Source organism: Python bivittatus, unplaced genomic scaffold, assembly GCF_059951505.1.
Source record: "Python bivittatus isolate LINGU-HERP-01145 unplaced genomic scaffold, Pbiv_v1 ctg000700_np1212, whole genome shotgun sequence".
Lineage (NCBI taxonomy): Eukaryota > Metazoa > Chordata > Lepidosauria > Squamata > Pythonidae > Python > Python bivittatus.
Window position 1 is genome coordinate 71,700,449 of NW_028277098.1, and position 26,952 is coordinate 71,727,400.

Genomic DNA, 26,952 nt, shown 5'->3' on the forward strand with positions numbered 1-26,952 from the left:
GATATACAGCATTTGGTCTCTGTAATTAAACAAATAACTGTTATGCTACTGCTGCTAATAAGGTCTATTTTAACATGCAACTGTAGTTAAAACTAACACTCATAAGATTTACAGATGTAAAATATTTTGTCATTTCCATGTTGGGTATCAGAAAGTGTGCAAAATACAATCAGTATCAGACCAGAGTCTGATGGAAAATGACAACTGGAAGTGTTTTATGGATCTCAACTGTTTATGCGATAGGAATCAACTGAACAAATCTACAGATAAAACATAGCACAAAACATAGCATCTGTATTTTTTTCATCTCTTGGATTCATACGGCATATTTCAGGATAAAGGACCATGAATGTTGTTGTTTGCCCAGAACTAGCTGTTTAAAAAATGAATAACAAAAGTTTAAAAAGTCAATTAACAAGAACTGTGCTTTATAAAAAGACTACAAGTAATAGTAATGAAAGCTTCTCACTTTAGCCTTAAGGGAATCTGTAGGCCAAATAATTTGATTCCCATGACCTAGCCTTTTCACACAGGAGCTCTCCCAATATATTTAGGACTATAACATTGAAAATTCCCAGCCAGGTCATTTATCTCTCAAATGCAACTGGTAAGAAAATTATTGTTATGCCTTGCTAGGGTCACAGCAGAGGGCAGCAAATAACACAAAGAAAGCAACTCTCATCTGAAAGTTTTGGTATGTATACAGGGCAGAGACTTCAAGCCAGGATGTTTTCACCCATTCTGCAATCAGTTACACTGACTGGCATTTCCTTTAATCACTGGTACTCTTTTCCAGACACAAGATGGCTGCAGGAATCGAGGTATTTGGAGTAAATCTTATAACCCCTTAACCCCCAAGAATTCTCAGTGAGTAGCTAAATCAAAGGAATATATTCTATCTTCTTGTCCAGTTTGTTAATCTGTAGAGTAGTACAGGATAAAGTATTATGGTTATAAGTCTCATGAGCAAATTTTTATCTGTTAATTAGAACAGAATTTATTAAAATCTGCTTATTATTTATCTGTGGAGTCCTTGGGCTTCTCTGAGCTTGGTTGTTTTCTTGCAGATGTTTCGCTACCCAGCTAGGTAACATCTTCACACAAAACATTTGCAAGAAAACAACCAAGCTCAGAGAACCCCAAGGACTCCACAGTTCAACCCTGAGCTACACATATTCTCTGCTATGGTATTATTTATCTGTTAATTTATTATTATCACCTTATATAGACAAAAGGAAAAGAAAATGCATATATGTGTACTATGTACACTGGAACACCCAAAGTATAAAACTGAACAATTTCAGATGAAAGGTACTTTTCTTTGCTTATTGTTACTTGAGTTATCCCAGATCTATATTGCACATATGTTGCAATTGTCTCAGAATGATCTTAGAAATTAGTTTTATTTGCCACTGCTTTTTTCTTTCAGTAATTTACAATTTTAAAATGACCCGCTTTTAAACATTTAGAATTTTAAATTTGGTGGCAGAGTTTTAAGAATCTCCAGAATGTATCTGTCAGCGATGAATTTATTTAACTCTGATTTTAAAAATGGAGAGCTTTTAGCCTCCAGCTTTTAAAGATCTGGCGCATCAGCAAATCTTCCATGATTCTCAGTCCCTGTGCTTTCTCCCTCAGCTATTCATTTTAAAAGGCATATCCTGATACTTGCCAGAGAGATAATAATAGACTGCTCAAAAGCAACATACTTCAATAGGCCAACCAGCACACACTGCACTGGGATTTAATGCAACATGCTATTCTAGTCCTTGCTTTTCCAACAATGGTAAGATTTTACTTAAGCAATAGGCTCAAATATTCTGTTTTTCTGTGCAACACCTTTTTCTGAAACAGACCATCAATACTGCACGCTGGAGAATTTCTACATGATGAGATTCCTAACAGAGGAGATAAACAAGTCTTTTAAAAGATATGTCACGTGTTTAGAAGACACTAAGGTGAAACTTCAAGGCTACCTTCCCCAATCCAGTGTGCTACAATAGTTAAGATGCTAGACTAGGAGGGTGGAAGACCCAGATTCTAGTCTACCCTCAGCTAGAGAAGGTCACTGGGTGACTTTGAGCCAGTCACTCTCTCTCAACCTACCCCACCTCATAGGTTTATTGCTTTGTGGAAAAACTGGAGGAAGGATCACTATGCTTTGAGCTCCAGAATGAAATATACTGCTTTGAGCTCCAGAATGAAAGCAGAGATATCAATCTAATACATTGGGCTGCAGAGCTAGGAGCAAATCTCAAGATGTTGAGGGGGCAGCAGGACACTGGGAAGACTGTTTTAAGAGAAGCGACTACATATTTACAGCAGGGACTATCATCTTAAATTTCTTGAAGGAACCATAGGGACAGATGTGGTAAACAAAGAATGGTTTTTTAAAATCCAAGACTTAATCATAAAAATAAGAAGGTCCAAGTTCTCATCAGAACACATATATTGCCTCAACATAACCTGACCTTCTTCAGCATCAGCAATATGCACACAATTAGACTAAGTAGCTAACTACTATTAGGCACTAAGGCAGCACTATCATCATTGTGTTCCTACCTTTTGATAAATCCAAAAAGCAGTCTTTCAGGACACTGTTCCTATATATAATATGATGGACAGATTCACACATTCACTAAGCTATAAAGTAGTGTGTATTTTCTTTGGTTTAGCATAAAGTGTGAACTCAGACTCTGTGGTTTATAAGCTATGATTCATTGTTTAGTATTATATGTGAACTATATAATTATGGTTGAAAATAATTATAGTGATATCTGAACCTGGCCAGCTTAAGAATTCAGTGACTGAATTTACTGTAACACATAAGGTACCTTCACAGTTCAGAGTTCAAGAACTGGTTGAACCAAGCAAGCAATAGTGACAAAGTCACCACTGACATCCATGCATCCATTGGCATATATTTATGATAGTTTGTTTCCTAGGCTGATTATAATGCAAGAGGCCTCAAGCCAGAATTCATGGGGCTTCCATAAATCAGAGGAACAAAACAAACAACTCTAACATTTGTTTGAAATAGCTCAGGAACATTTCACTGCATTGGAAAAAGTACCTAACAATTTTTCCTGTTACTAAATAATCATGTAAATATTGAGGTTTTACCTGACAGCAAAAGAAAAAAGAGAGAGAGATTAACAATGTGATTAGACAGATAATAACTGGGACCTGAACTTACAGACATGTGTTATCTCCATCACCTAAGTGTCCTATTGTTCAAAGCTTCAGCCAGTCTCAAAGAAGAGCCTTGCAAGGCTCTTCAACCTTCAGGTCTATATACACATATGCAGACACAGGCGCACACACAATTAGCACCGGAGAACTAAGTTGTGGAACGCCTGTCCTGAACCAAGGCATTTTATATATTTTAGACCATATATTATTTCAATGTGTGGGGGTATGTCATGGTTCATGTAACTTTGTCTATCATACACTTGAGACTAGGGATTTAAGAACCTTGGCATCCTATTGTAAAGAGGAACAATTGATCATTAATTATGATAAATCCAAACTTTTAGTTTTCTCCAATAAAAGACAAAGGCACACGTGGATAATCTCATGAACTAGAAAAAGTTAAATGTTTTAAATATTTGGGCACAGTCTTTCAGGCTTCTTGGAAATTAACAGCTCAGGTTAAGTCTGTCACTTCTATTGCCCCAAGGAGTGCATTAGCTATAACCAAATTTTATACCAGCAAGGGGCAAATTACATTCGAGTGGCAATTAAACTGTTTATGACTAAAACAGCTGCCTAACTATTATATGTTATACAGCTTAGCCCGTTTACAAACCTAAGAACATAAAACCATTCATTCGAGCTTCCTTAGGACCCTGGTTCTCCAAAATGTGTCCCTGCTGCAGTTTTTGGGCTTAAAACTAATGTTCTAAGCATTAATGTCCAGGCTTGGACCAAGATTTTAATTTCATGGCTCAGAATCATGTTTAATCCTACAAGTCTGTTACCTCGGCTGGTGACCAACAGCTACCAATCTCAGTGGTATCAAACTTGAATGGTGGAATTATATGGTTTTAGCCTTTCTCCTGAACAATTAACCTTATGTAGGCCAAACCAATGGTAAAGCAACATATTAGGACACTGATTACAGAATAATCTTACTGCTGTTCTTGAATTTTATCGTCAAATGTTAGGACTACTGTAAGCCCTCTATTGTGGGGTATTTACACAATCTAATCCTGACTAAATATACATGGGCTTTTTCTAGAGTCCATTTTAATGTTCTTCCTTCCGCCCTATTGGTGGGTAGATTTCATGAGACTCCTTTTCCTCAGATATTTTGCCTTTGTGGCTCTAGGGAGGTAGAAACTTTTGCCCACATCTTGTTTCAGTGTCCCTTATGTGACATCCCAAGATGCACTTTGCTCTCCACATATATTTCCCAATTTGAGGGTCATACAGATAAATTTTATGTTAATCATTTTTTTAAGGATGTTAACTCTTCACTCACATTCCTGGTTGCCACTTACCATTACCGAGCCATACAACTGCACAAAAGTTTGACTTAGATGTGTTGTTCCATTGTTTTATGATAATTTCTTGCTAATGGGTTTGCTGTAGCAATTCATTTTTCCCCTCTTATTCGTAATAGTAGTCAAAGACCATATTAAAGAAATTTAAAAAACGCATGATGAATATACGTTGTTTAATTTTTACAGCCCAATCCAATGATTCAAGACACATAGGAAGTAAAAGGTAGAAATATAAAACCAAATGTTAAGATGCCACAGCAGTTAAATCAGGATACAACAGAAAATGAAAACATTATGTACCATCTCTCAGCACTAGAAAGAGACAGGGCACCTGGTGCCCTGTCTTTTGGACTACAACTCTCACAATCCTTTTTCATTCACCAAGATTGTGAAGGCTGATCAGAACTGGAAACCAAAAGGACTAGAGAGTACTAGTCTGCCGGTTCTTGCATGAGTTACTGAGTGGTAGACAGAAAATATATTATATCCCAAATTTAACCATGCAAGACAACTTCCATAAATAAAGAGCTATCACAATCTATTCATATACCTTGATGATTTATCCTTTGCATGCAGGTGATACCTAAATAGAAGCATCCTCAGCAAATTGTAAGGAATTAAAATATATCTGGACTTGCAGAGAAGTACTGGCAAGCTCAGTAAAACTGCAGCTAGCTGTAACAGGGATGCAACCATGCTACAGAAGGGCAACATGTTTTTGTTTTCATGTATTACAACTGACACTTCCAACATGATATCCTTGTTATCTATGGTCACAAAGGTGCCTGCAGACATTTCTTGGCATCCACTGTGTTCCCTGCACATTCCCCTGACTTTTGAAAAAAATACTTTTACATTTAAAAAAAAGGAAGCCTGCCATATTATAAAACAATGAACCAGCTTCCACCATCATCTTTTTTCCAAATATAACAGTGGGACTCACATGTGTTCCATGCTCATCAAATGGTGAGAACCCACCGTCTAGTAGTTTGTCTGGAACTCTGCCCACTTTCTTAGAAAAAGATAAGCACCCTTGGGGGACTAGAGGGAATAAAAGAGAGCAACCTCAATAGTTTACTTTCTTTGAAATAGTTGGTTTATAACCAGCCATGGCCTCCATGGCAGCAGCTTTGTGACAGCACTTATTACATGTTCTTGAAATTCTAGATGCGCCTACTAGCCCTGAAAGTTTGGGGATCCCTGAATACAGCACAGTGACACTGGCCATCCTGTGTATGAACTGCACCACCCTGGTCCAGTTTTGCAGGCCAAAACAAAAATGTTACAACAGCACACTCTCACTCACTTTTGGCAAACTGCCTTACACTTTATTCTGGAAATATGCATGGAAACTTCTGGCACCCTTAAGACTTAGAAACTCATTATGTCAAAAGCATTATTATGCCATAACACTCTAATCTACAGTGCACTTGATCAAATGTGTGACGGCTACACTGACAGGCCTTGTATGATTTTTCTGTTTAGGTTTTATATGGTTTTTCTCAGCTTCACCTATGCCTTAAATAAAGTTTTAGAAATTAATCTAAGCTGTAAAATACAGTTGCGAAGTATGTAGAAGAATTATTTAGTGTAATATAAATTATTTAGAATTATTTAGTATATATAAATTAATTAATTAATTAATTAATTAATTAAATAAATAAATAAATAAATAAATAAAGCCTATCAACACTTCTGTCATTTTAGAAATAATTCTTGATTATCAACCAAGCGTTTAGAATCCAGGTGTCATTCAAAATAATACAAATTCATTATGCCTCATCATCTAGCTAACCTTAATTACCTTTTAATTGAGGGGGTCATATTGTATTTGCTGATAACAGAAAAGGCTATTGGAAAGGAAATGATGAAGTAGCACAAAGGATACTGACTTAATGCTGAAAGATGAGGTTAAATTAGCTCTTGTTTGGGAGGGACTCTTTGCCTAGTGAATTTTAACCCTTTTCAGAATGTCTGAACAGAGTTCTCTCTCTCTTTCCCTCTCCCCTGTCCAATTACCTCTTCCACATGCCACATCTCCATCAGGTTTGGCTCCCTGCTTTCTCTGGTGTCTCCAAGTGGAAGATGAATTAATTTCATAATTACTGCCTTGTCAGTAAGGAAGAAGTAATGTAAAAGATAATCCACAATGAAATTGGGGCTGAAGGGGCTCTGTAAGCATGAGGAAAGCGAACCAAAATCAAAGAAGTCCAAAATCAAGCTACTTCTATATAATAGCAGCTAACAGCAGCTAAGAAAGTTGTATGGACATGCCTGAAACCTATAAACAAGTCTGTATGCCAGATGATGAGATCTGCTGGATGGAAGACACTCCTCTAGTTACTGAGGAAGAACATCAGACTTCCACAGGTAGATACAGAGATGATGATGTGACCAGACTGAAACTGCAGAAAAGTTCGATCACTGACTGTGCAAGTTTTGAAAGAGGAGTTCCTTGTTCTACCTGGATACATACAACTGGAAAAGGGAATGTAAGAAACAAGAACTAAGAAAAACTTGAAATTGTGATAGAAGAAACAAAGTATACTAAACTGGAAGAATGAACTTGGAGTTGACTGGAAGACCTGCTTCAAATCACATGATTACACTGTATAATATGTTCTTTGGGGCATATGGCTATATGAAGGAAGAAAATGGCAATGATACTCAACAATGACATTGCTAAGCATGTGTTAATCATAACACAATAAATGACACAATTCTGTCTTTTAGAATTGTTGGATATCCAAACACATGCACTTCTACAAATGCAATGGTGGGGAAACACTGAGAATTCAGCAAATCGCAAGAGGTACTAAATGCAACATCAAAAAAAGCTGTAGTACATAACAGAAGAACAAAGTGAAAAAACGAAGAAATACAAAAATCTGGAATTACAATAAGATTTGGAATGGGTAAAAGCAATAATCCAGGAAATAGGTTAATAGAACTTTGTGATAAGAATTGTTTTTCAGTGCCAATTCCTGTTTCAAGCAAGATAAAAGCAGATTCTACACATGAAATCCCTGGGTGGAGAATGTTGAAATCAAATAAATCACATAAAAGGAAATAGGAAATAGAGAACTCAATCCAGTCAGTCTGGTTACTTCCAGGTGCAAAATGTAGAATAGACCATGAATTATTAGTGCCAAATACATGGGCTAAACTTAGAAAATCATAGAGAGAAGATATGTTCACAGGATTTAAACACAAACACATAAATTCAGATAATAAGCAATGTAAGGAATAGACTCAATAATATCAACTTATACAAAAGAGAACTGAACAGCTACAGGAAAAGATAGGAGACATAATGAGAATCAAAATGGGAAAAATATTCTAAGCATTAAAAAAAAAAAAACTCAAGTAGCTTGCAGAGCAAGCTATCATAATAGCCAAAAGGAGATGGAAGAAGATATTTGTTGGGTAACAGGAATTATGTATAACTGCTGAATGCAGACTTCCCACATCAGTGAAGAAAGGGCAAGGAATGATACCTCAATCAAGAATGTCAACAAATAGAGGAAAATTATAAAAGGTCATTAGAGATTTTTTAAAAGATGCCTGGAGATACCACACAAAAATCTATAGTTCAAGTGTACAAAGAATAACTGTGGGAGAGATCTAATGATGGAAATGAGATTATAAGAAGAAAGAAATACTATATTGAAATTATTTACAAATGGGATTATGGTATGACAGAAATATTTTCAGATGGAGAATATGTTCAGGAAGTAACTCTACTAAAAATTGTAGTATGACTGGCAATAGAACAGCTGCTAAATGGGAGAACAGACGCAGATGATACACCTGTTGAACAGTGTAAGGCTGCAAGAGAAGAGGCGGTTAAAATGTTAACAACTAGATAAACAATATGGAATAAGACTGTATAAACAATATTAAATAAACAATATGGATAAACAATATGGAATAAGACTGTGTGGCCTGGAAAATCAAAAGAAAGGGCAGTGCAAAAGAATGCAAATTATCAGCTACTACACTAATTTCTTATGCAAAGGATAGAACCATATATGGACAAAGCCCAAATGAAAAAGGCAGAGGGACACTTGATCAGAGAGTTAACGTAAGATATAAGGAGGAAGATTACCTTTACTTTATTGACTACAGCAAGGCCTCTGCATTCATTTCACATATATTAGGCATCTAAATCATTCCATGCTCCAAGAATGTGGAATGTATTAAGACTGTGATTTTGCCAAAACACCTCGTTTCTCTGATGAAATTTTACAATGAACAGGAAACTACTATAAGAACTGAATCTAAAAAAACAGGGGTTCAGAACAGGGAAAGGAGTGAGGCAAAGAGACATATTTTCCCCAAATACATTTAATGTATTCAATGACCATATTACAAGAATGGCAGGACTGGAAGAGATGACAACTGGAATCAAAATAGAAAGCTAAAATAGTAACAATTTGAAATATGCAGATGATATCACTTTGTTAGCTGAAAGCAAAGAATACTTAGTAGAGTTTATTATGAAAGTAAAATTGAAAAAAAAAGAAAAATCTAGGTTAATGTTAAATATTAAAAAGACAAACACAATATCATCTGGTATGCTTAGTAGACTTCATCTAATGGTGAAGAAGTAAAGATGATAAGACAATTTTGTTTTCTTGGACTCCAAACTAGATAAAGATGGATAGTGTGCTGGAGAAATATTAATTAGAGGATTAATTAGGGAAGAAGGCAATGATAAACTTAGAGAAGATCATGAAGGATATTTATATGACAATTACAAATAAAAAAGATAAAGAAATGGTCTTTCCAGTAATAACATATAGCTGTGAAAGCTGGAAATTCAGAAAGAGCAACTGGGAGACCATTACTAAGAGTATAATGGACTGCAAGAAACACTGATCAACCAATCCTGGATTAAATAAAGGCCAATTTACTTGAGATGATTAACTAGCAGAAACTCAATTTTCAGAAAATGTGTTGCAACTGGATGACATACCAAAAAAAAAAAAAAGACTATGCTTGAAGACAACAGATTAGATGGACAGGATCAAAGAAATTTCAGAACTGTCCTTGGAAGTCCTATAAGTTTTTACTGGAAACAAGCTGAAATGGTAAGCATTTATCCCTGCAGTCACCAGGAATTCTGCCTAAGGTTTATAATTAATTATCTTTAATTAATAGTTGTTAATTCAATGGGTTTTTTGTTCTAGCCCTGCCCCTTTTTGGATATGGTTTTTGGTGGGTATATATACAAACATACATAGATATACAGGTAGTCCCTGGGTTAAGAACACCCAGTTACAGACGACCCAAAATTAAGAACAGAGCCTATTGTAGCAAAATTCAAGTTAAATACACAATGGTTTGAGTTCATTACACAATACTACTTACACAATAATACTGTTTTGGCTTACATACAAATTCGACTTAAGGACAGACCTTGGAAATGGAACTCATTCTTAAACTGGGGACTACCTGTATACACAAGTGTGACAAGTGCATACATTTATTGAGAAGAGTGAAATCTCCTTATCACTTTCAGCATGAGTTGGCAACCCAAGGCTACAAAGTGGGAAAGCTGGGCATTCCACAGAATTTATGCCCATGCTTTTAATTCTTTTTCTATGTGCTTTTCGGGAAGTGGGGGGCAAGCATGTTAAATACAGAGCTGTCTTCTTTTCAGGTAAATACAATACTAAGAATTTGGCATCCTGTAATGGTGGAAGTGATGTTTTTAACAAAAATGGAAAAAAGAGTAAAAGCTGTGAAAAATCTTCATATTGTACACAATTAACTGAAGTGGGAGGAACAGAACTGTGCTGAGAAAAAAACCCACAACTTTGAAGATCTGTATATCTAGGTTAACCAATTAACTAGTTAATTAGTTAACTAGTCTCCATTGTCTTGAACAGCACCTTGCAATCTTGATTGATACTTGAAAGCAATGATTTTATTAAGTGAAGAATGTCCAATATGCTTCAATTAGAAGGTAGTATAGAATGAATGAATGAATGAATGAATGAATGAATGAATGAATGAATGAATGAATGAATGAATGTGGGGGGGGGGAGATGGATGTATATGTGTCTCTATTTACACATACCAGTCCTTCAGTGTGCTGTACACTCTGAAAATAAACCACTCTTGTAAGAACCATGTCCATGGCATGACTTGGTAATGCTATGCATGTGAATTAATCATCAAAATAAGATAATAATTCATAAATCAGTGTGCTTATGAGTCTGGTGTTTGAAAGTTTTTTTAGGATATAAATCCTGGTCACAGAAAATTATTTGTAGAATTCTGGATCACTTATTTAACCAATAAAATGCCACTGAGCTGAGGTACAGTCTAATGCAGCAAGATCCAATCAGAACCAGTATGTGTAATTAAAAAAAAAAAACACTTTACAGCTGTGATATATAAAGAGGGAAGACATCTGGAAAATCTGCTAATATCCTAATCTGGAAGCACCATCAATAGTACCCCTTGCCACACAATATGCATCACTCCAAGGAAGTTTTCACTTCTGGCAGGCAGGCCAACAAAATTCAGAATTTTCCTAGGGAAAGCAGTCTAGACTCTGGAGTACAAGTGTATAACTGAAAACTGCAGCAAGCGCAGCAAGATAAATGTGATAGTGATAGACACCAAATATGTACTGTCTAATGAAGAATCAGACCTTTATCTAAGAGCAATGGACTATTTTCTATACAATCTATTCCACATATTCTCTAGATTTTGCTTTGTAATGTGACTGCCTTCTACAAGCATCCTCAAATTACAATTTTATGCCATTAATTCACATGAACCTTTGCTACATGTCAACAGAACACATGAAGAGGGTTGTGCAGGTTTGTTCTCTCTGAAGGAGCAGAAGAAATCAACTATGCTCCTGCCATGGAAAGATTTCACTGCCATTTATTTGCTTGGCTGGTATGGAAAAGGCCCATTCAGAATCTCTTCCTTGTGGAGAAGCTCATACATTGATAAGTGCACAAAACCTTTTCTTATACAGCAGTGGAAGTGTGTCCCAAGGTGTGCAATCTCTTAATGATTCTCACACCATCTTACAATAAAAAAGAAGGTAATTATGCAAACCTTTTTGTAAAGCATGAGGGTAAACAAGGACTATCCTAGTACAGGATCAGTGACAGCAGACACTGCTATATAATAAATGTTGAATAATCCAAGAACATGCCTAGGGCTGCAAGCCTATTTTTGAAAATAACTTTTTAATGCTTGTTTAGACATTATTTCAGGAGTTAAGGAGCCTACAGTTCTTTGGATACTACTGGACTACAACTCCTATTATTCCTTACCATTGAAAATGTTAGCTTGAATTTACAGAAATTGAATGTAACAAAACATGGTCAGCAATGGATTCCCCAAACCTGCTTTATACAATCCATACATGCACTGACATAGTTTTCCCTTAATGAAATTCTCAAATTGAGATTTTCTAGGACTGCAGTAAATCAACAGCTATTGATTCCTGGATTCACAAACACTCAGTTACTAGGAGTTTTTGTCACTGTTGGTAGGATGTTTGCAAACCTGGGTAGAATGTTTATAGTGTTTGATAATAATGATGACCTGGAAGTTTCCATTTTTTAAAGAAGACATTGACAGTATCAGATTTCTCATGTCATCTCTGCCCAGGACTGAATCCCTATTTCAAACTGTTTAGCAGTCAAAATTTTCAAGCCCTGGATATTAAGATAGTTATAAAGATATCTTATAAATATGCATGTGAAAGGGTTGTCTGCAAATATGAACATACAATACCTATACTATTTTATCTAGTGTACTGTCACAAAGCTTCCTGATTCAAATGAAAAAATATATTTGACTGTAAATATTTGGCCTTTTCTATACATGTCCCCAAAGTGATAGCATCTTATAAATGCTGGTAGCTGGAAAACCTAGCTACTTAGATCACGACTAGATGATAGAAGTACTGTAATCTTATCTTTAGTAAACTTAAAGATGCAACATATGTGCTTAAGATAGGTTAGCGATATATGTTTAGGATATCTACTAGCCTAAATTACAGGGAACAAGTATAATTTATCTGTGCAATTAAAATAGAATGGTGGTGAAATGTCACTGAACAATAAATATCTACTTAATGCTTAATTAACAGCACAGCTATGGTAATTCTACTGTTTTGATCCTGCACAGCAGTGGGCTGAGGACAAGCTTGAGAGAGAGGAACTTATACAGAAAGGGCTGCTCTGTCACTCTTTCAGGCTATTGCAGGCAGGGGAAAGACTGCAGGGAAATGAATTGTTTTTCAGATCAACTCAAACTGCAAAACAGTTCAGATATAATTCTGCGGTTGATCAAATCTATGGAAATAGAAGCAAGTCACTCTTCCAACTGATCTTTAAAGGAAGAGATGGACTTATTTTAAAACACGTACTTATGAAGCCATCCACCTGACCTACGGTTTAATACGCAGAACACACTAGAATATGGAAACTAATGATTTCTTTTTATTTATCTGCAAAGCTGTTATGATCATACAAAATATTTTTAAAGGACGTAGCAGCAAATATCAGCACATTACATTATCCAAAAAGCTCTCCTTAGGTTTTCTTGGCATCTATACAAAAAAGAATACAACATCAATTTATGTTAATCCTGTAACATATACGAGTATAAACTTCTGGTGTTAATACAGAGAACAATTACCATGTCTTAAAACTTTATAGTGTTAATCGAATAACTATAAATATTATAAAAGCATCAAAATACAGTGGGGCAAAAAAGTATTTAGTCAGCCACCAATTGTGCAAGTTCTCCCACTTAAAAAGATGAGAGAGGCCTGTAATTTTCATCATAGGTATACCTCAACTATGAGAGACAAAATGGGGGGAAAAATCCAGAAAATCACATTGTCTGATTTTTAAAGAATTTATTTGCAAATCATGGTGGAAAATAAGTATTTGGTCACCTACAAACAAGCAAGATGTCTGGCTCTCACAGACCTGTAACTACTTCTTTAAGAGGCTCCTCTGTCCTCCACTCGTTACCTGTAGTAATGGCACCTGTTTGACCTTGTTATCAGTATAAAAGACACCTGTCCACAACCTCAAACAGTCACACTCCAAATTCCACTATGGCCAAGAGCAAAGAGCTGTTGAAGGACACCAGAAACAAAACTGTAGACCTGCACCAGGCTGGGAAGAGTGAATCTGCAATAGGCAAGCAGCTTGGTGTGAAGAAATCAACTGTGGGAGCAATAATTAGAAAATGGAAGACATACAAGACCACTGATAATCTCCCTCGATCTGGAGCTCCATGCAAATTCTCACCCTGGGGGGGGGGGTCAAAATGATCACAAGAATGGTGAGCAAAAATCCCAAAACCACACGGGGGGACCTAGTGAATGACCTGTAGAGAGCTGGGACCAAAGTAAAAAAGGCTACCATCAGTAACACACTCACTGCCAGGGACTCAAATCCTGCAGTGCCAGATGTGTCCCCCTGCTTAAGCCAGTACATGTCTGGGCCCGTCTGAAGTTTTCTAGAGAGCATTTGGATGATCCAGAAGTGGATTGGGAGAATGTCATATGGTCAGATGAAACCAAAGTAGAACGTTTTGGTCTAAACTCAACTCGTCATGTTTGGAGGAGAGAGAATGCTGAGTTGCATCCAAAGAACACCATACCTACTGTGAAGCATGGGGGTGGAAACATCATGCTTTGGGGCTGTTTTTCTGCAAAGGGACCAGGACGACTGATCCGTGTAAAGGAAAGAATGAATGGGGCCATGTATCGTGAGATTTTGAGTGAACACCTCCTTCCATCAGCAAGGGCATTGAAGATGAAATGTGGCTGGGTCTTTCAGCATGACAGTGATCCCAAACACACAGCCCGGGCAACGAAGGAGTGGCTTCGTAAGAAGCATTTCAAGGTCCTGGAGTGGCCTAGCCAGTCTCCAGATCTCAACCCCATGGAAAATCTTTGGAGGGAGTTGAAAGTCCGTGTTGCCCAGTGACAGCCCCAAAACATCACTGCTCTAGAGGAGATCTGCATGGAGGAATGGGCCAAAATACCAGCAACAGTGTGTGAAAACCTTGTGAAGACTTACAGAAAACGTTTGACCTCTGTCATTGCCAACAAAGGATATATAACAAAGTATTGAGATGAACTTTTGATATTGACCAAATACTTATTTTCCACCATGATTTGCAAATAAATTCTTTAAAAATCAGACAATGTGATTTTCTGGATTTTTTCCCCCATTTTGTCTCTCATAGTTGAGGTATACCTATGATGAAAATTACAGGCCTCTCTCATCTTTTTAAGTGGAAGAACTTGCACAATTGGTGGCTGACTAAATACTTTTTTGCCCCACTGTAGTTGGAGGAGCACTTACAAACGTGGGAGCGTTGTCAGAAAATATTTCAGTGCTGAGGTATATATGCTCAGATTAAATTAACAATGTGGAGAGAACATAATCATATGACTGAAAATCAGCTTTGTTTACAAGAACCAATCAGTCAACAATTATTTTATTTCTGCCATATTAAAAGCTTCCTAAATTCGTTATATCACAAAAAGGAAAAAAGCTTAACTATTGCTTGGTACAATATTCAAATTGATATTCTGTCATTTGTACTACAGTGATTGTAAACCATAATCCAAATCATGAATTAACTCTTGACAAAGCAAGATTTCTGCCACCTAAGCTGATGTCTGAATAAACTCCTGTATCCAGTTCCAAGGGTTGGGGGAGGGGGGAACATGACATATAAAAAAAACCCTAGTAATAAATATGATTTGGGACAGTGTCAGGATTAAAATATTAAATATTTCCTTATGTTGTCATTGTGGATTCCATAAATTTTCCCAAAGTCCTGAGCATGGAATATTACAGTTTTTTCTTTGCCATAGATTATATGGGAAAATCAAAGCTGCAAGTAAGAAGCAGCTACAGGGCACAGCCACACTTTATTAATTTATTTAGGTAATTAGTAAATTTACAGGCTGTCCATTTCATCTATACAACTCTGAGTGATTCACAATGAAAACAGAATAAAAACAATAAAAACAACCAAAGTTAATATAGCAAAAATTACATAAAAATAGTGGCCGAGAAAACTCACAACCACTCAAACAAGCCATGACATGGGTTCATCCATGCTATCAGGGCCCCAGGCTCAATGGCAAAATCAGGTTTTCAGTGCCTTGTGAAAGGCCAGCAGGGTCAGGGCAAGTCTAATTTCTAGGGGCATGATGTTCCAGATGGCAGGTGCCACAGCAGAAAAAGCTCTCCTCCTGGGTCCTGACAGATGACACTCCCTTGCAGATGGGACCTGGAGCATGCTTTCCTGCCAGATCTAACAGGACAGGTAGACACCACTGGGGAGAGATAATCCCATAAGTAACCTATAATTAACTTTCCTATAAATGTGGTTTGAAGGTGCCTTGCTAACCATTCTTTAAGAACATGTCCTCATGAAGTAGCCTTCACAGGGCTTCTGGGGAAGAAATGGCCAACTGAGCATGGCTCCATTCTTTGTGGAGCCGACGCCCACAGCAATTAGAGGAGCTCGTCTCAGTCCAGCTCTTTGAAATCATCTCCAGATAAAGGAGATTAACAGGATCACCCGCAGGTATTCCTTACAGAGATTCCCTGTGAAGAGATTGCAATCTAGCAATCTCTAGCGGGTGGAGCACTCTGGGAGTCGAGGGAAAAACATCGAGCCCAAGCCATGGTGCAGAGCCAAAAAAAGGACACTAGATTTGCTTTATTTCCTCTTTTAAATAACATCGTAAATTGCCTATCTGTGATTTATTTGCTAATTAAAAACCTCCTGAAAGACAAGTTGCTGTACGCTGGGAGAATCTCCTACTATCCTGGGAGAAAGAAGACTAAAGTAAGTTTAAAGATCAAAAAGAAATATTTTAATGTTTGGAAACAGTGAAAGGGAATTAAGAATGTTGATTGGGGACAGTTAAGGAGCTAAATGGATTTGAAACAGGTTTTTAAAGAATTGTTTTAAATGTTTAAGAAAATACAGAAAGTGAATTTGGATTTAATTGCAAGAAAATCTGCCCTGGGAAAGTTTTGCTTCTGAAAATAAACACAAGATAAGACTGAGCTTTCAAGGTCAGAGGGAACAGAGACTAGAAGAATATATCTCTTTTAACATAATGGAGGAGTATCCTTCTTTCAACAAAGAATTTTTAGCTGTTTAGAATCAGCATGTCTCGGAACTTCTTTTTAAAATTGGGACTAACAGAGGTTGTAGAAGAAGAAAAGATTTTACTGGATAAAGTAGCAGTGGAGGATGACTTGAATAAGGATTCTAAAATGGACTTTAAAGAAATGTCAGATTATAAGAGAGACATGGAAGATATGGAAAAAGATGCTATGGATCTGAAGATGGACAAAGTTGCTTGATTATGAGAAGGATATGGAGAAAGAAGCTGTAATAGACTGGAAGAGTGACTTTGAGAATTACTGTATTCTGGATATACAGAAGGGAAATACCAAATCTTTGAAACCTTTTCTGAAAATAGATAGGAAGAGAATGATAAGAGGTTGTTATTTGTGGTTTTATTTGGAGAAGAGACTGAAGGCTGAGCTTTTAAAAAAGAAGAGAAAGGAATTCAAAGTGGACTTTGAATCAAGATGAAATTGTCCATGTTTTGATCTTGGATTGTTAATACTGAATTTTCTTTCTCTGCCCAGGACTGTGTAACAATGATTTATATCTATAAAAGTGATTTATTTGGTTTAGTTTAAAACACACATGTGATTATCATTGGTTTTTTGTATGCTTAAGGGGAGAGATCTTTTAGGTTTTATTTCTCAGAAAAAAACTGAGAAGCTAAAATGTAAAATAGACCTATTTGTTTAAGCTTAAAATATATAGTTTATTATTACTGGCACTCTTAATGCTTTTGCTGATTAGATCGATTGTTGAATTTTTTTATAATTTGGTTATTGTTTAGGGATAAGAAAGGGGATGAAGAGGGCTTTTTTTTAGTAATATTAGAGAAGGTGTTAATTACTGTTAATACATATACTTGTTTGGAGGGAGGAGTAAGTCATCTTTTATATTTCTTTCTTTCTTTCTTTCTTTCTCTTTTCTTTTTCTTTCTTTTTGTTTGTAGGTTTTTTAGTTTTGTAGTAGTTTTATACATATAAACTTTAAGAAAAATATTAATTAAAAAAATGATGTAGCCTTCTCATCCTCCACCAACAGCTGGGGCTGCCTATATGTTAAAATGGTATTTTCCATAACCTTAGTAACATATTAATTGGTCCTGCCTGCTAAAATTACGGTTTCACAAGCAACTTTCTAGTTTCAGTGGGCAAAGCCAACAAATGACTGCAGTTATTTAATTTGGCTAAAGAACAGCCCTGTCTATTTTCTAAGACATTACTAGAAGCAACTATCTTGGTTGCTATCTTTCCACACTGCATTTTATATGGAGGGATTTTACAAACACTGTGTGGAATCATGTGACATTTTTCTAGAATTTTCTTCCACTTTGATTTCCCCACTGAGAAAAGAATCCTCTTTCCTTTGGTAGCCAAAGCACTGTCAGGGTTTAGGGGAGGAGCCTGTAACTCTACACAAATAGTAGTTCACTAATAAATTACTCAGGAGATCATACACGTGCTGAGCTTTAATTGAAATTACTGTAAAGACATGGCAGGCTTTCAAATTGTTGCTTTGTGTAGCCCTATGTGCAGTTTCCTATCGAGCATTACAACAGTTTTGCCAGTAACTAAGTTGACTGAGCATAACCACTCTTTTCCTGCCCCTACTTCTCCTCCCCCACCTGCTGACATTTGCTATCTTTATCTTTGCTTCTTGGTTTTCTCTTCTGCAAAAAGATCAACAGCTTTAGATTGAGTGAGCATAGAAAGCACTCTGACACACTTTTCAGCATGCAGGTCTCCCTAGGTTGCAAATACCTCAATCCATAGCTAGCTATCCTAGTAGGACTTGGGATAGTCCCACGTGGCCTTGTCCCTATGTAAAAAAGGGCCTTATAAAATAAAAATACTACTTCTCCTTATCTTAAAGGGCCAGAGGTGCTACTGTTCTGCCAATACTGCCCTCCACCTGGGGAAAAAGAGAATGGCAGGGATGACAATACAGGTAGTCCTCGTTTAGTGACTGCCTCATTTAAGCGACTGTTTGCAGTTACAACAGTTATAAAAAAGTAACTTTATGATTATCCTCACATTTACAACCTTTTCAGGTCTGTAAAACAAAGGAAAGCTGAAATAAGGTCATAAGCACAGTTGCGGTTTCACTTAGCAACCACTTTGCTTAACAACCGAGATGCAAACTTTTTATTTCTTCCTGATATTATATTGTATATTTAGATTTTAAAATGTGATCAGCTTGGATGAAGAAAAATTGCATTTGCTTCCATTCCAAAGAGTCAATTTAGATACTGGAGAAAGCAGTAAGAATCTGTTGTGTGCAAGTTAAAGCAAATAAACTGTCACATCTTGCATAATAATGTTGAAATAATTTCCCACTTCATAGTATGGAACATCCTGACACAAGCTCCTACATGAATTGCTGCAGTGATAATACAGGGGCAAGAAAATTCTACAAAATAATGAAAACTTGAAAGAAAACAAGAAAATCAACTGTTATTATAGCAAAGCAACACTGATATACATTTGTTTCTTTTTACATTTCTTTTTTTTAAGGCACTGCTGCCTAAACTACACATACAAAATTTCATACTATCTTGGAATGTAATTCTAAAAATTCAATTTCATTTTTAAAAAGCAAGTACTGTATGTAGTCCTTAATATTTCAAAAACTACAGACAAGAATTGCTGTTGCTGATATTTTTCCCTTGCACAGATCTGGATTTCCTGTTGAGTTCCCTTTGCTATTGCTTTTCATGTGCCAACTGGTCATCTATATGTAAAATAGAGTAATTTCCTATTCCACTCAAATATATTTATTTAAAATCTAGACCAAGTGTTCTTCCACGAGCACATTAGCAATATTAATTTTGCCCCCCTTTTCAGACTCTTACTTTTACATTAACTGCAAGGCAACATTATGTCCCAGTGTGACACGGTGAAGAGTGCATGTTTTTGCCATTTATATCCAATCCCAAGATACATATTACAACTATAGCATATGTTCTAAAACAGAAATAAATTAAAACTATTTAATTGATTTTTTGCTTTCAGCAACTGACAAAATATTTTTCTAGCAATAACCAGAGATAAAAGAGCCAGTTTCTTCAAATGCTTTCAGGAATGAAACCTTCTATCTGATGCTTAAAACTTTCTGTCAGAGGCTGTATTTTCTGCACCAAACTCTGATTATTGGATCTTAGAGCCCACAAATCCATATTCTGCCAAATGCAAGTCACCTGAAGTGTAACTATGCTCCAAGTAATTGACTGTTCCTTCAAAAAGCTACAGTGGTACCTCGGGTGACGAATGCTTCTGTTCACGAACAATTCGGTTCACGAACAGCACCGTTTGCAAAATTTTGCTTCCATTCACGAACTCCGCATCGGGTGACGAACAGGATCCACGGCCATTTTCCCTGCTCTGACACGTGGTCGTGGCTTCCTGTAGGCGAGGGGGACTCTCCCTCCAAATAATAACCGCCTCCCCACCCGCCTTCCTGTCCTCCATGCCAGAAGTCGCCTCAAGCAAGGTTAGCGTTCTCTCTCTTCCTACTGTACTGTACTGTACTTTGTTTCATATTTTTGTGGTTTAAAAAAAAATACATATGGTTCAAAACAGATTAACCGCATTTACATTGAACCTTATGGGAAAATTTTATTCAGTTGGCGACCAAAATCGGTTGGCGACCAAATTCGTAGGGGGTCAGAACGGATTAACCGTATTTACATTGAACCTTATAGGAAAATTTGATTCGGGTCGCGACCAATTCGGGTCGCGACCAGAGTCGCGGAACGAATTAAGTTCGTGACCCGAGGTACCACTGTGGGTCTGTTACAGGACTGTACTATGTTTCTATATGCAGCTTTGCACTATGCCTACTACCAATCCCAGGCCTATACTATTCAAAATAGGCATATTAAATAACCCAGCACCACAACGAAGGGAGGATAAGAGAAAGCAAGGAAGCAAGTATACACTGAGTTCCTAACAGTTGTCTAAAATGCTTCATGCCCTGAAAAGTGGAAGGGGTACGAGACCACTGCTACAGCAAATCTTTTTTCAGAGGCATAATGGTGATTTCAACACCATTATGCCATCTCATTTGCATCTTAACTCTTCATCCAGTGAACCATAGCAACATAAAGTAGAGAAGGATAGAACAATCCCACTTTAACTTCACAACAATCACCTGTGAAGGTAATTATGACTTCAAGGCTGTGTAGCAATTTAAACCACCTTTCAATTTCCTTCAAATTTCATTCCAATTCACAAGATACAACATCACTAGTGGATCATGATCTGATCTAAAATGAGTCACAGCAATGCTGACACCATCATACAGACAGGAAATTACATGATTCAAAACAGTGCTTTTCAGTCAAACTAGGCTTCACACAATTCCCCTCATCCCTATATTCCTACCACAATCTGTTTCTCCCCAGTCCTTCCTTCCTCACAATATTCATTCCTCTTTGTCTCTTATCTCCATTTTTCCCCTCTATCTCCTAATCATTTGTCCCATTTTTTCAAATCTGAATCCTTCCCCTATTTCAAATTCGTTTCACCAGCTCTAGACCAAACTCTTGTGCAAAGCTCATTTTTCAGTTTTCCATTCCCACACACATCTTTCATATGAGGTAAAATCTCCACAGCCCCTCCTACCCCAAATCAGCTCTAATTCAAACAAAAATAAATTTGTGAGCTTCTCCTTCTCCTGGGATGGTACTTCTAGCTCTCCATGCTGCAATACCCTTCTCCTTGTCTTCAAAACAGGAGAGGAACTAAAATAAAAAACCAAAGTGGGTGTATCCAATGATTTTTTACCTGCCAGTGAAATAGCAATAATGACCAGAAAAGATTTCCCTTATTCCCAGAAGCCCCCTGTAACCCCTTATATCCGCAATCTGCAGCTCAGTCTTCAGAAATGGAGGAGCATAAAAGCTGAAATAAATAAGCTGAAATAAATAAGCAAACGAATTGCTCCAATTGGTTGGAGGGTCTTCCAGATTTCAGCTAAACCACAGGAAGTTGATAAGAAGACAAAGTAATCATTCACAAGCAGAAATCTGTTCATGTGAAATTAAATTGCACTTGAAGGTTGTTGTTTTTTTTAAAGTGTATAGAACAGATGCCTCTCATAAAGGCATCTCACAAGTTTGGGAACTTAAAATTACTCCTTGGTTCTCAGACCTAGTCACTACAAAAGACCATTAAAATTAGTGCAGAGGATTTGACTTCCTCCAAAAGCCACAGTTTTGGAGCTTGCATGGAATATAGTGAAAATTCTGAAAAGTCAGAGCCAAACTATAGCATACCAGCCCAATCACTGTCCTTCAGTCTAACTTATCTCAGTGGATTATGAGGATAAAAATAAAAATCAAAAACACACATTTATTTACTTACTTAGTTGTTTATTATAAGAATGTGCATATTACCCTATCCCAAGATCCTGGATGGTATAGGTGCTCCAGTTACCTTTTGGAGGGAAGGTAGGATATATATGTAATAAATAAAATACATTATTATATCTATTCCCCAGAAATAGCCAAAGTGAGAGGGGTTATAATATGAAATGCTTCACCACCCACTTTTCACCAGCAGCTTCCAGCCACTGTACATTATTGTGGATGTAACTATGACAAGGCCTATTTGATGCTGCCTTACCTGAATATTTGTCAGGCTCCTGCCCTGTCCTAGGTCAAGAGGGATGCATTGCTTCAAAAAAGGGGGAAAAAAGAACATTTTTTTACATTTATGCATCCAGATATGTCTCTGTGCTGTGACTGTTTCTAAGATTAGCCTAAAAGTTGTAATTTTTTCCCTCTACCAGAAGAAGCGCTCCGTTCATTAGACATTCAAGACTTGTCTAGTCTGTTTTCCTGGAAGACTTCGGACAAACAGAGAACAAACACAATGACATCAGATGCTCAAAGAGCAAAACGTGACTAGCTGAGAATGAAAGTTTTTTATTTGTAGAAATCGTTTATTTGCTTCTTTTTAAAAGACACAGCATGTCTGCTTAAAATACCCTTATAAATGCATTACTAATTATATCATAATTAACACTTTAAAATTCTATTCAAAATTCTCCATGTCCTACTCATAACATTTTTTAAAAATTCTACAATACCCAGCATAAAGACTGCTTTCTAGCCACAAAAAAATCATTATGTTCAACAAATAATATGCTTTCAGTTACATTTCCATGGAATATAAAACATTCTCAGAAACAACTTCCTTTTTTTCAAAAGTACTTGTTTGGATTATCTGACGCAGCTTCCCCCCCACCCCTTTACACAAGTACATATAGAGCAACTGTATATATTGAGAAGAAATTTCTGTACAGCATCGCTGAAGAGACTGCAGCTCTCAGGTGTGGGTTACCATTGTGATAAAGACTTTAAGAGAACATGTATCCAAGGACACTCAGCCTGATTTGCAAGATGGCAGTTCTACTGGTGAGAGATGTTTACAAAAATCATGCTTCTATAAGACACAAATGTGTCCTAGCTTGCTTGATAAGCCATGAGTAACAGTAATAATTCTAACAGAAATTAACACCACTATTTCTATGACATACAATGCAAAAAGCTGTTATTTTTCTTACTTGCTATGTAAGGAGAAAAATTCTGAACAACAAATATTTAATATTTTAAGTACTTTGTGTGCATTCTTTCTATAATAAATCTGTAAGGTAGATCAGTATCACAATAGTGGTGGGATGTGGGTGGAGACATAGACAGACTAATGTATCTAAGGCCACCTACCAAATACATTAATGGATGAGTGCCTTGAATCAAGGATTTCTCAATCCACACTTTCACACATGGCATTAGCAAGTTCCCTCTTCCAAGGACATGAAATTTCACAGTACAAGCAACAGAACAACTGTATCTTATAATGCTCATTCCACATCAGATTTTTAAAGGCAACTGGATATGCATTCCAACCATATTACAGCTAGCCATGCATTTAACAAATGCTAAAATGGTGTATACCAGTTGTTCTATTAGATATATTAAAGAGATCTTGTCTGGTAAGCTTAAAAACTGTCACTCTCTCTCAGCCCACCCCACCCCACAGGGTTGCTGTTGTGGGGAAATAGAAGGCAGGAGTATTAAGTAAGTTCACTGCCTTGAGTTATATATTTAAAAAAAGGGACAAAATAATAATAATGATAGACAAAAATGCCAAATCCAGTCTAAACATCTAGCTGATCAGACGACCATCATCATCATCACAACAACTTTGATATAACTGGGGAAAATGTTAAGAATTTACAAGTTGCAGGAATGGGTTAGAAGGGATTTGTCTTGAAAATAAAAGACTCTGCTCAAACTTATTTCAAACCAGGCCTGGAGATATGCTTCACTATATTTAATTCAAGCTGCTGCTGGATAGAGAAACTCACTTGGTGACACTGAGAATAATCACTACCTTTCTCATCATTATCTTAGAGATAAAAGAGGATGGATATTTTACCTATCCTTAGGTGTCAGCAAGGTGAGATTACTTATCCAACTTGATGTCAAAAATACTTAGATGGCACACCATCAGAAAATCCCAGGGCTGCAGGCTAGACTGGATAATGAAAAAACTTCCTCAAGGAAGCAATGGCAAGCTGCTGCCATATGATTGTCAAGAAAACTAACTACACTGACATATTCATGAAGTCATCAAGAATCACAGGTAAGTTCAAAGAAAATGTGACGTATAAGGCCCTGGGTAATGTAGGAAGGAAAATTAATGACAAACACATTAGAAAATGCAACCGTAAGTTTCTATCTTCAAAGCAAGGAGTGGCAGGAATCTTCACAAATTATTTGCCTTATCCATGGTTTGTCCGGCAGCCAGTGCTGAATCAGTGAGCAGTGACAGAGCACCTCATTTGGAAGTAACATGTTTGGCAGAATTTCTTTTTTAGTATATTATCAGTTTACACATTCAGGTCTTCACTATTCAGAAAACAAGACAGAACATTAATGGGGGACTATGTATCAAGAGCTACAGATTCTCCTGCAAAAGGTCCATAACCAAATACAGTAGTAACAAAAGAGAAAATCCCAATTAGCATAAACTCTAGAGCACATTTCTTATTCAAAATCAAATATCTGAAAATATAACTTTTAATTTAGAAACATGTTAAATTTGAATTTCCAGCATTACCTACAAGAAATTATTTACAATGTAAGTTAAAAATATTCTGCCCAAAAGCACAAAAATGCCAATCACATGGCTTCTTTTGATAAAGGAAACACTCTGAGGAGAGCCTGTCCCTACTACTGCATCTTAAAGCTGTAATGAAGTGACAAAATGGCTCCATATTTATCAAAACTAATGGGGAAAGATAATAGGGTAGTGTAATCTTCATGTCTACCATCTTCTGCCTTCTACCAACAAAAATGCTCAGAATTCAGAGAAGCTGCCATGTGAATCTGGCCAGATCCATGCTTCAGTCTTCTTCTCAGGAAGAGGATAAGATCAAAGAAGTCCAGTTTCACAATTGACAGAGTACAAGTAAATATGCAGGGCCAGCTACATGTGAGGCCCTGGGGACAGAAAGCTTTGGATTGCTATCAGTATTCCCAATATTCTCCATCCCATATGCTCTCTAATGCCTTCCTTGGCCCTTTCCATAAATGCATTCTTTGAAGCCATTACTGCAGAAGCATAGAAGGGAGGTGGGAGAAGAAAATGCAAGGCAGAATAAGTCACAGCTTCGCATCTGGGATATTTTCTGCAGCTGTAAACTTATCTTTTCTCAAGGCAGCTTCTTAAAATGTATCCCTCCAAGATATTTCAACAGAAAATCCTACTATAATGTAATGTTAAATTTGTTTAAAATAAAAGATCACTCACACACAGATGCATGCACACACACGCTATTAACTGACATATTGATTTGAAAAGATGGAGATAAAATTACCATCTACCACAGAAGATGAAACAGCATCCTTCTGCTCCCCCCCCCCCCGGGACCCACTCAATCCACCCAACACACATTTCACACACCACAAAAGCAGAAGGCTATCAGGCAGATCAAATGCAGAGAGAACATACAGAACTGAGGTTTTAGAACACAAGGGTCTTTTAAAAGCAAAATACAACAAAACCTGTCTCTTCCACATCCTAGGTGCCAGGATCATCACCAGTATGAAGGGCGGGTGGGGTGGTGAATAATGTGACCTGAAAGACTTTGCTCACACTGAATATGCCGTTTCCATTGATATCATGGAGGGGCAGAATAGCATGAAAGGAGAGCAACCACCCATTTCGCAGAAAGAGGAAAAGGAGGATTCATCACTGGGGACAGGAAAAGAAAGCAGTACTGTAATGTCCCCTTCCTAGACAAAAGGGTAGGTCGCTTTCCTTGCGTAAACACGATCTGATGGGGGGGCATCTCTTCCCCTCGGCGGAGGAAGGCCTCCGTCCTGCCGAGGCAGAGAGATGCCAGGAATGAGAAGGTGGCGGTGCCTTCATCGGGGCCGATGTTCCCCAACGTGGTGCCCTCCCAATACGCCCCGAGATTACGGCACCAGCACTCAGCCAACGTACCCGAAGGCCCAACTGGCAATCTTGGGAGTTGTAGTCCCATTACACCTACACACATCTGTGGGGCACCGGCCTGAGGAGGAATGCGCAGCGCCTGCCTGCCCGCCCGGGGCCCGCCGTGATGCTCGTGACCCGGCATCTTACCGCGATCACGTTGACGAAGGTGGTCTTGCCCGAGTACTGCAGCCCCACCAGGGTCAGCTCCATCTCCTCCTTCCAGAAGAGCGCCCGGAACCAGTCCAGCAGCTTCGTGAAGAGCGCCAGCATCCTGCCTTCGACTCCCGGCCCCGATCGTTCAGCGCAGCCAGGCCCAGCGCCTCTATTGTCCCCCGGAACGATCCGGCCTTGCCGCTACTGCCGCCGGGGTCTCGCTCGCCTCGCTCCAGTCGCTCAGCAGCGGCTGATGGGTGGGGTCAGTCAGCAGCTCCCCGGCCGGGGTGGAGCCGCTAATGTCGACGGTCTCTGACGCCCAACCCGGCAGTGGCCTCTAGAGAAGCGGAGGACTCTGCGCCGAGGCGAGGATCTCTATTCGCTCTGCGAGGCCTAGGACGCAGTCGGACGTCAGACCTATCTTGCTTTGCTGTGGAAGCTCAAGATCCGCCCGAGCCAATGGCGGAGGAAGCCCCGCGTTCGTCTGACACACGCCAGCGAGTCACGTTTCGGAGGGTTGTGTGAAGCCAACCGTATGATTAATTTATGGTTCACTGGGTGTACGGGGACCCTCGGAAATTGGGTTAATTAAGTAAATCGTGGCTAAATTAATCAAGGGT

The 26,952-nt window shown here is 37.8% G+C and overlaps 1 protein-coding gene across 1 annotated transcript in view; it reads right to left on the bottom strand.

Annotated features, from left to right (window-relative positions):
* Window positions 1–26,655, bottom strand: part of ARL8A (ARF like GTPase 8A) — a 49,213-nt gene extending 22,558 nt beyond the window's left edge. Inside the window, exon 1 of the mRNA XM_007430041.4 lies at window positions 26,327–26,655. Within this exon, the coding sequence (XP_007430103.1) occupies window positions 26,327–26,449 (123 nt within the window). The 5' untranslated portion in view covers window positions 26,450–26,655. The remainder of the gene's footprint in view (window positions 1–26,326) is intronic.
* Window positions 26,656–26,952: the final 297 nt, after the last annotated feature.